This window comes from Gossypium raimondii, chromosome 10 (assembly GCF_025698545.1).
Source record: "Gossypium raimondii isolate GPD5lz chromosome 10, ASM2569854v1, whole genome shotgun sequence".
Lineage (NCBI taxonomy): Eukaryota > Viridiplantae > Streptophyta > Magnoliopsida > Malvales > Malvaceae > Gossypium > Gossypium raimondii.
The window spans coordinates 7,201,723-7,212,288 of NC_068574.1; the positions used below are offsets into that span (position 1 = coordinate 7,201,723).

The window sequence follows — 10,566 nt, forward strand, 5'->3', positions numbered from 1 at the left end:
AACCACTATTTTCGGATTCAAAAGGCGAGCACTGAAATGAGAAAGGCTTGTAGACTCGTGATGTTGAATGACACATTCGAAAACTAAAGCGCACACTAAAAAATGCTTCGAAAGGTGTCAGCAAGTGCGCGGAGCCGAAGCCTTGCATGTTCGCCTGCTGGGCCGAGTGTTCGCCCACTTCAGAGTCTTCGTCTTTAGATAACAAAAAGTGTTCGCCCAGGTCGCCAAACTACGACGAGAGTTTCGCCACTGAAAAACGAGTTGTTATAGCATAAACATCCAATAAACTAGTAGGGATTAAGAATAAAACCAAGTGCAACAACAACCAACTTCAAGTTTGAAAACAATATATGCACAAAGTGACTGCATAAAAAATCTGGAACTGATCAGTAAGAGCAACAATCAAAAACCAAATTAGTATCATATTTTGTTGATATCATCTTCTCTCCGTGCCAGTTCATAATCTTACTCTATTTTCAAACGAGTCTCCCGATCAATATGTTTGTTCATCCCATTGTCCATCAAGCGCACACACATTCTTAAAATTAATTTCAAGAGATATAGAGCATGACAAATAAGTTGAACATAAATCATATAGTATCTAACAAAAACAACATCAAGTTGCATAAAGAGATCACCATATAAAGAATAAATCAACATCTATCATTTGCTATGCCATGTTGACTCCTTTGACAAAGCATAAACCAGCAGCTATCAATATTACCCATGCCAATTTAATACAATTGTTGTCATGTTTCCTTAGCCCTACAACATCGACTACGAGAGACTCCTCATCTAAATTTTTTATTGGACTTTATTCAACACTAGAATTCCTTTTTGTTGCTTTCTTCACCCTCACCATACCTGTCAAATTGTTTTCATAAATTTATCACATCATACAACACATAATTTTCAATATGGTGTGCCCTCAAAATCTACTCCCAAGTCATTAAGTGTAGCACCACATTTTTGCCCAAGCCTACAAAGCATCGATAAACTTCATTTATGCAAACAGAACTTTGGATTGTTTTCAAATAACTCTAGGAACTTGCTCTGGTACCAATTGGAAGATCTCTCGATTTGCACTTCGTTCCAGCATTAATGTATGTACTATTGGTGGAACAACAAAACTTGGTTTATAGCCATTCAAAAAATAATTTCGTTCTAACTTTTGTTGGAATAAAATTTGGATAGAATTAAGAGAGTTTGTAAAATAAATCCAAAACGTAAGTGGGTAAAAGGGATAGGTAAAAAGAGAATCGACACACGATATTTTGTTAACGCAGTTTGGATTTCTCAATCCTATATCTGCGAAGCCTAACTCAAATAATGATTTTATTCACCAATTGTTTGGATCACCTATTGGCTTAATCCCAATCTATCCCTACACAAAAGTAATTGCAACCTTAATACCAATCCCAATTGTACAAATCACTCTCCCCCAAATACCTCACTTTACATAATTTTCCTCCATAACAAATCCCTACACGAGGGCATGTCGGAGACACTCCACACAGTTGAAGTAGAATGTCGATCAACCACCTATTTATAGGCTCTCCAATGTGATCAGAAATAGTATTTTGATAGGCTTTAAACTCTTATTTAAAAATTGAAATTATCTTATCAATTATTTTGAGTATTTATCAAGTAAAAGTCTTCATAAATTAGTCTTTCAACAACTCAAAAACTCTCTTGAATAAATATGATATTTATCTATAAAAAAATAGTACTTCAATCACCAAAAGATACAAGAAATTCAAGCTTACCAAACCACCTCAAAGTATTTGATTGGGAGACTTAGTATCCAAGTTGACCCATACTTCTATTTTATCAAATATGCCACACTCAAGTGGACTGAATTCAATTTAACAGAAACTTGTACAAGGCCCAACACAATGGCTCAAGCAGTAAAACAAGTTCGTTACAGCAGAACATGGAACGGGAAACAACAACTTCTCCAACAGAGGCACCATAACCACAACACTGGTAGGGCAAATAGATAGATACCTACACGTCTCAAACCATGTTGCAGAGGGGGAGGTATTCATCAGCCCAAACAAACATCCAAGCCATAGGTAACAACACTAACAAAGTTGCTCATCAGCCCAAACAAACATCCAAGCCATAGGTAACAACACTACCAAAGTTGCTCATCAGCCAAACCATTCGTTTATGCAGAAATCCGCTTGCCAAAGAGGGTTAGAGTCATAGTTAAACTCTGCCCTTTAGGGAAAAAATAGAGTTAATATATACGAAGGCACCTGAACTTGACAACTTGTACCCATTTGGTACCTAATTTTTTTTTCTTTTGGGACTTAATTGGTACCGTAAGCTAACTTAGTATTTTTTTTAGGTGTTTGACTAATACCGTTAAAATATATTTACGTGGCATTAACGTCCAGGTCAGCATCACATCAGTTTTTTTAACGATGTTTGTCAAATACCTAAAAATAGTACCAAATTGACTTACACCATTCAAGCTTAAAAACCAAATAAATACAGATTATCAAATTTAAGTACCTCCGTATATATTAACTTAAATAAAATAAAATATTATGTGCATACAGGTTGGAATCCTATATAAATGCATTTCTGTCCGACATGTAGCCCAATTTGTGTATCACTTATTATGAAGGGACCCCCACCAGTGTCCAATCTCGGAGCCACTTGAATTCATTTTTGACTGACAAAACTAACCAAACCAAACCGTAATAAAGTCGACCTTTTCGTTCATTTAGCTCAGCCCAGGCTTCAATTTGACACCTGACATGGCAGTAGCTCACAACGGATTGAAAAGTTGCACTAAATTCAACTATTTTTAGCGATGGAAGTGTAAGTAATTTGCCCATCAAGATTATCCATCATCAGTACGATACATGATGGAAAACATAAAAAGGGTATACAACAGAAGCTCCATATTGTATTATTACAGAATATGAGTTATCACAGCGTAGGAAGTAGGAGGCATGGTACAATTACTTTTAAACATGAATTTTTTTAGTTGGAAGTTGAATGAAAAATCAACAGGAGGAGGATCAACCCAACTTTTCTTTTCTAACCAATTTATGATACAAAAATCCAAGTCTTATGTCATCACTAGTTTATTACTAATAGTCAGAGCCTGCAATATTAACTGATAGAAATGCGAAATCTTTGGCAGCTGTTTTTGCAACTCTGACAAAACAAGATCCATCCAATGACTCATTTAACATTCGCAGCCTGTAGATCTCTGTGGCCGTCCTCCACTAGCAACATCAATGGTTTCGGGAAGGTAGCTTTCAATTCACCATCAGAGAACACAAGTAGTGAACAGAACCAATTAGCAAAGACTGGTAACCCAATCTAATTTGTACATTCATAAGGCTTTCTATAAACCATCAATAGCATCATACACATACATATGGAAATTATATTTTATACATGTGAAACAATTCATTAAATATACATACAGACAGAAACATTAGGGATAAAGCAAATTTTATGAGAAATTCATTGTCTATTAGAAAAAGTCCTATATCCTGCAGATTAGCTTTTGAACTGTATAAGGCTCAACTGGTTTTTTAACTTTAACAAGAACCCATGGTCCACCTAATAGAAGATGCTAAAAGAATCTAATGCACATAAAACAAAGATCCCCAAGGAAGAATTCCAGTAACAAAGCAGTTCAAAATTGGAATTACATTACCCCAACAACACGTCAGTTTTGGCTCCAGTGTGGTGAGTATGCATCCCCGCCACACTTGAAGCCATTCAACAAACAGGCCCATAATGGTGTGTGGATAGTTCACCGCTCAAAATAAACCCACAAAACAAGTTAACAAGTTCCTAAGAAATTTCTTAATATGAGGAGCATTCAGTTGCTGTTTAAGAAATAAGCTGGTCCGTCATAGAAAGTTCAGACACATCTCCTAGCATCAATTAACTACCTTTGTTATGTTGTACTTTAATATTTTATTTATTTATTTGAAGACTGATGCATCGGTGTTAACAGTTTATTAGGCATCACCTGCTTCTTTTAAGAACATGTTGATTTAAGGAAATACTTACATTTCTTCTTCAGGCTCATTCTTGAGAGCATTTCTGGCTATGCACTCAAAAGCAGCATCGACATTGAATCCTTCTTTTGCAGAGGTCTCAAAGTAAGGTATGTTTCCCTTTGAAGCACACCATGCCTTTGCTTTCTTCTCAGAAACCTAAACCAGAGAGATATAACCTCATCAATACACCATCAAGAAACCCATTTGAACTCCCATATGATACTATAAAACACTAAGAAAATCGTAAGCAAACGTGGAAGGGAGAAAGGCATCTTACCACGCGACTGTTACCACCATCAACATCAACCTTGTTTCCCAACACAACAAATGGAAAGTTTTCAGGGTCAGACGGACTCGCCTGAACACTCAACCAAAAGATAACATTAGTCATTCTTCCAATTAAGGTACTACATGTGTCATAGTATAGAAACACTACCTGAATCAGAAACTCTTCTCGCCAGTTGTTAAGATTATCAAAGGACTTCATGACATTAACATCATGCACAAGTACACAGCAATCAGCACCCCGATAGAAAGCCACACCTAAACTTTGAAACCTTTCCTGCCCAGCAGTATCCCATATCTATGCAAGCAAGCAAAAGAAAATGAGTATCAACACTAAGAACTGTAATTAAAATTTATTTATCTCTATTTCTCAACCAAAATGAAAATCTTCGCAGAGTACAGAAAAAACTGAGCTCGGTTTCTACAGTTGACGATAGCCACTCAAGGATTGAAAAATCAGACAATATATTAAACTGAAACAAATGCTAAAATTCACATTGCATTATCATCATTAGGCACAAGAGAAACCAAATTCTATTGCAAACAGTTGCATATAAAAATCAAGAAATAAAAATGTACTATTTAAGAAATGACCATATTTTTACCTGCAATGTAAACAATCTATCATCAAACTGAACCTCTTTTGTCAAAAAATCGGCTCCAATCGTAGCTTTGTACTGATTACTGAACTTACGATTAACATACCTAATTTCAATAAAATTAAAAACTAAAACATCAGAACCAGCATATGCAAAATTGAAGAATTAAATAAAATTTAAAGGATTTCAGATTCAAAGCTTACTGATTCATGAGAGATGTTTTCCCAACCCTAAAAAAAAATCAAAAGAAAATGCATGATTAAATTGAAAACGCACCGAAATGTAAAAAAAAATCTTCAAATTCAAATAGGTAAAAAGAAAAAGATTACCCGCTATCACCGAGAATTATAACCTTTAACAGCATACGCCGACGAGAAGCCATGGTATCGGATTTGAGATTTTTATTATTTTTTAGCGATTGCTGGAAAATTGTGAGATTTTATATGATCTTTGGTCAGAGAATAGAAAGATTATAAAAGAAAACTTTGTGGCTGTTAATTTAATTTGATGTGTTCTTTTCAGAAAACGAAATGGATAGTTTTCAGCAAACGGGAAGACTGTTGGTCAAATTCCAAAACTGCCCATATTTATAAATCGAATTTACATCCTCTTTTTGGCTTTAGCCGTTAAGTAATGGTAATCAGTTTCAAATTTCAATTTTTATTGCGGTATCTAGAAAAAGGATATTACCTGTTCTCTTTGACTTTTGGATCGCCTTATGGTTGGCCAAGTTTTGCCTTTAAAGTAAATGGACATGGATTGATTTAACTTTTAACTAATACTAACTTACGGAAAAATTGTTTTGTTTATATTAGATGGTAGTTTAAATTGGTAGTAAACTGTTTTAAGGGAGTCTTAGAGATTGAATTATAAATTTTTATTATATTAATTTGTGATTTTTTTAATTTTGAAGGGGTTACAAGGTAATTTTACCATTTGAGGAAGGGGACAAAGTCTTTATCAACCCTGTAAGTGAAAAAATTTATTATATTGTATATAAGTCTAAGGGTAAACTACAAAAGTAGTTACTTTTATTTGCCTCAGATTATATTTTAGTCACTTATGTTTGAAATGTTACGTTTTAGTCACTTAAGTTATCGTTTTGATACGAAGTAGTCACTCCACCGTTAAGCCCCGTTACCTCCCTAACGGCAATCCTACGCGGTAGTCCAAATAGGTTTTAAATGCCAACTTGGATGAGAATAATATTTTCAATCAAAATGGGAAAAAAAAACTAAAAGAAAAAAGGGGACGAATGGTTTTTCTTTTCCAGCTCAATGTGTAATTAGTTAAAACTTTTCAATTAATTAAATTTATTTAATTAAAAACCTATTCTTGTCTCAGTTGGACATCCAAGTTGGCATTTAAAACCCATTTGAACTGTCACGTAGGATTGCCCTTAGGGAGGCAACGTAACTTAACAGCAGAGTGACCACTTCGTAACAAAATGGTAACGTAACATTTGAAACATAAGTGACTAAAATGCAATCTAAGGCAAACAAAGGCAACTATTTTTATAGTTTACCCTAAGACTAATTAGGATATAGTTTGTCTTGCATATATAAGTTGGATTAACTCCTAAGATAGAAACATAGATATAGTCCTTGGATGAATTGATCCTAGATTTGTTTGTGTATTAATTTACTTGTGTTGACTCAACTTAATTTTAAGTAAATGAATGGTTATGTATGTATAACTTGTATATTTCGATGTAATGAATATTTATGTGTCTTGAAGTAGTAAGCAAAAGTTTGGCATATTTGATCTATGACTTTGCATTACATAGTTTCACATATAGATAGTAGAATCATAGCTCAATAAAAAGCAAATTATATCCTCTAGGTAGCATTTTATGGTTTATGAAAATGAACATGACCACAAGCTATTTGTTTAGGATAAATAATTTAATGATTATCGATGCATATAATGATTGTTTTCATCATAGTAGATGCAATAGAAACCTTAAGATAAAAGTGACAACTTAGGTGAATGGATTAAACCTCAAACGATCATGAATATCATATGAAGGTAATATGGATATAACAATGTCATTAGGTCAAATCTTAATAGCACATGTAGCTTTTGTAATGATATACAATAAGGAGTTTAGCCATGTTATTTATAGTGGTTTGACTCCATAATTAAATAATTATGTAATTCATAGACGAAGAGTCAAAACTTAATTACGTGTTATTTTTGCCCTAATTATATATGTACAATCGATCATTCGCTAGTTCATTACAACTCTATATGAATTGCATGTAAAACTCGTAACTAGTGGATAAACCAAATAGAGAAATAGATTGCATGAGTTACTAATAATAATAATTGTGTTTTCTCAAAATAGCAAGAGATGAGCTAAGGTTAATTTAGATTTTTTAAATTATCATTTAACTGGAGGAATAAATTAAATAATCGAGTATAAAGTGAAAATTAAATTAATTGTTTATTGAAGTTAACTTTACTTGGTTTCTATAATTAAATAAATTTACACATAAATTCTAAAACGATAAAACTAATGCTTTTGACGAAAATAGAATTAAGTGGTGTACACTATCTAATTATATTAATTAATTTTAATTTTGAATATCTTTTTTAATTAGTTATTGAAATTACTTTTTTATCCAAATCAAAATAAAGTAGCTCAATTAAAAGTAGTGGATTGCTTGCTACTCAAGCGAGGGAAAATCTTCCACAGGGGTTACTTAGCCCTAAGTAATCGTTTACCACTCCCTTGAGCCTCCTTTATAAGACTGAAGCTCCTTTAGTTTCATTGTTTTATGACTTTCAATTTAAATTAGACTATTGCATATTTTTCCTCTATGAATATACAACCATGGTTAGTTATATTAGCTATTAAAATAGTTTGGGACTACTCTGAAAAAAATTAATGATAATTTATTTGAGTTTTTTTTTACTTAAATAATTTTTATTTTTCTTGACTTTTGATTTTTTTTAAATTTGAGTGAAATTACATATAACAATTATAATTTAAGATTTAATTAATTTTAGGATGTTTTGTTAGTTTCTATAGAGAATTATACAACTCTTTTAGGGTCATCTTGGATTTATCTTAAAATTGTGTTTTAGAGTAGAGCCCACTCTTCAAGTGTTGATGAGTTCAATAACAACAAAAAAAATTATTAAAAAAATTCATTAATTGGAAAATTGAAGTCTGATTAAAATTATATTTTAAAAAATTAAAATTAATTTCCTACAATTGTCACATCGCATGGTGGATTTTTTTTCATTTGAGCTTAAATCCTATTTCAATGGTTCATCCACCAAGATAGCCACCACGATTCTCATAATCCCTCCCCATTTTACATAATTCAGATTCTCAAAGTCAATTTGAATAGAGCTGTGGAAACATGAAACCAATGGCAATAGGAATTGCATTCACAGTAGAAATCATTTGGATTGGTAGATTTGTTACCTGAATCCAGAATTCAATATCTTCAAGTGTGGCTCCAATTGGCATTCTTTGAGAAGGAGGCTTCTGCTTGTCAGCTTGAGCTTTGCCTGAAAACAAACAAGAAAATGTTTGTTTTCAATTCACTGGGTCCCTACAAAAATAGATTAAGGAAATGATTAAATCAATGGCGTGCCCAAAACTTAATCTCCGTGTTAAATTATTTTATTGGTAAAAAGGTACATATCATAAGCTGAGGCATCCTTCATTCGCCTTCTCTGGCAACCAGATCCACATGATGCCTTTGACACTTACCAACAACATGGCTTTGGTCCATTGAAGCCACATTCGATTATATTTCCCTCTACTGTAAAGCACAACCCCAGACAATGCAAAAGCTCGTAATAATTTCAACAACATGCGCATTAATTAGAAAAGAGAAGTATCGGCGGTGCAATACTATATTATATTATACTTTTTACAGAAAAATCGAATGTTAAAATAATATTGTTGAAAATTATAACCGCAAATTCAAAAAAAATTATCTTCATTAAATATAATTTGAACACGGAGAATAATTTTAAAAAGTAGTTATTGTTTTTTTTTTTTTTTTTGCATAATTTTACTTCAAATGATTCACACATTGTAATTACGTACAAAGAGACTCAAATTAGGTCTCAAGAAATGATAAATGCTTTATTACTAAATTCTGATTTACTTAACAGTATGTGGGGAAGACTATACTTTCTGCAAACCATATTCTTATTTTCTGCAAACCATATTCTTGATAGAGTGTCACATAAGAATTAGACTGTACCCCATATGAATTGTGGAAATGTTATGCCCCTAATATGCAATACTTGAAAGTGTGGGGGTGCTTAGAAAAAGTAGGCTTGTCTGCTTTTAAAAAGAGCATTATCGAATCTAAAAATATTGATGTTGTGTTTGTTGGGTATGCACTAAATAGTGTTGTATATAGATTCATGTCTTTGCATGATCATTCCATATGTAGATGTTGTATTTTTTGAAAATGTTTTTCCTTTAAAGAAATCTAGTATAATAATTGATATACAGTTAGACGAGTATATTTGTTCCTCTAGTACACATAATAGAGATGTTATTAAAAATGATATTTAACTTAAGATGAGTAAAAGACGAAGCACTGCCACTAGTTTCGGACCTGATTTCCTTACTTTCTTTGTAACTGTGACTAGTGGTTTAGACTTGATAAGTGAGTCTATTGCTCATGCATTTTTTTATAGATGAGAATCCAAAAACCTATGATGAATCCATAAAATCAATAGATGCTAGTTTTTGGGGAGATGCAATTAATAATGAGTTAGAGTCTATTATGTCTAATCACACTTGGGAACTAATAGACTTGCCTAAAGGTTTTAGACCTATTAGAAATAAATGGATCTTTAGAAAGAAACTTAGACTAGATGGGTCAACACAGAGGTATAAGGTAAAAGTAGTTGTAAAAGGGTTTATTCAAAAATTTGGAGTAGATTATTTTGATACATACTCTCCTGTGACTAAGATCTCAACCATTCATGTTTTGTTTGCTTTAGCTTCCATTCACAATTTGCTGGTACATCAGATGGATGTAAAGACAACTTTCTTGAATGGTGATTTGGACGAGGAGATCTACATGAAACAACCTCCAGGATTTGTGGCACTTAGTATGGAAGATAAAGTTTGCAGACTTAAAAAATATTTGTATAGTCTCAAACAAGCTCCAAAATAATGGCATGATAAATTTCATAAGACTATTATTAGCCTTGGTTTTATTGTTAATGGTGCAGATGTATGTGTGTATTCTAAGATGTTTGGTTCCGATTGTGTCATCATAAGCCTGCATGTGGATAACATGGTAATTTTCAACACTAATATAAAAGTCATTAACAAAACCAAAAATTTCTTATCTACCAAGTTTGATATGATTAATTTGGGAGAGATAGATGTAATCTTAGAGGTTAAGGTTACTAAATTAGAAAAGGGATTTGCTTTAAACCAATCTCACTATATAGAGAAAGTGTTAAAGAAGTTTAATAGCTTTAATATAATCCCTATAAAGACTCCTTTTGATTCTAGCATACAATTGATAAAGAATAAAGGAAATGATGTTTCTCAATCAGAGCATGCCACAATTATTAGAAGCCTTATGTTCTTGATGAACTACACTCGGCTTGATATTGCTTATGTAGTCAGTAGACTAAGTAGATATACCCAT

At 32.7% G+C, this 10,566-nt stretch overlaps 1 protein-coding gene across 2 annotated transcripts; it reads right to left on the reverse strand.

The window, feature by feature from the left end:
• Positions 1 to 2,900: 2,900 nt before the first annotated feature.
• Positions 2,901 to 5,437, reverse strand: LOC105777731 (ras-related protein Rab7). Of its 2 annotated transcripts, XM_012601126.2 has the most exons (7): positions 5,251 to 5,430; positions 5,125 to 5,151; positions 4,928 to 5,027; positions 4,474 to 4,620; positions 4,315 to 4,395; positions 4,048 to 4,193; positions 2,901 to 3,275 (listed from the first exon to the last, which is right to left on the reverse strand). In XM_012601126.2, exons 1-7 carry the CDS (start codon positions 5,301 to 5,303, stop codon positions 3,206 to 3,208), a joined length of 624 nt encoding a protein of 207 aa, XP_012456580.1. In that variant the 5' UTR covers positions 5,304 to 5,430; the 3' UTR covers positions 2,901 to 3,205. The 2 variants fall into 2 exon arrangements, with proteins under 2 accessions (XP_012456580.1, XP_052478789.1); XM_052622829.1 differs by having other exon boundaries at positions 4,315 to 4,620; positions 5,251 to 5,437.
• Between the last annotated feature and the right edge of the window lie 5,129 nt (positions 5,438 to 10,566).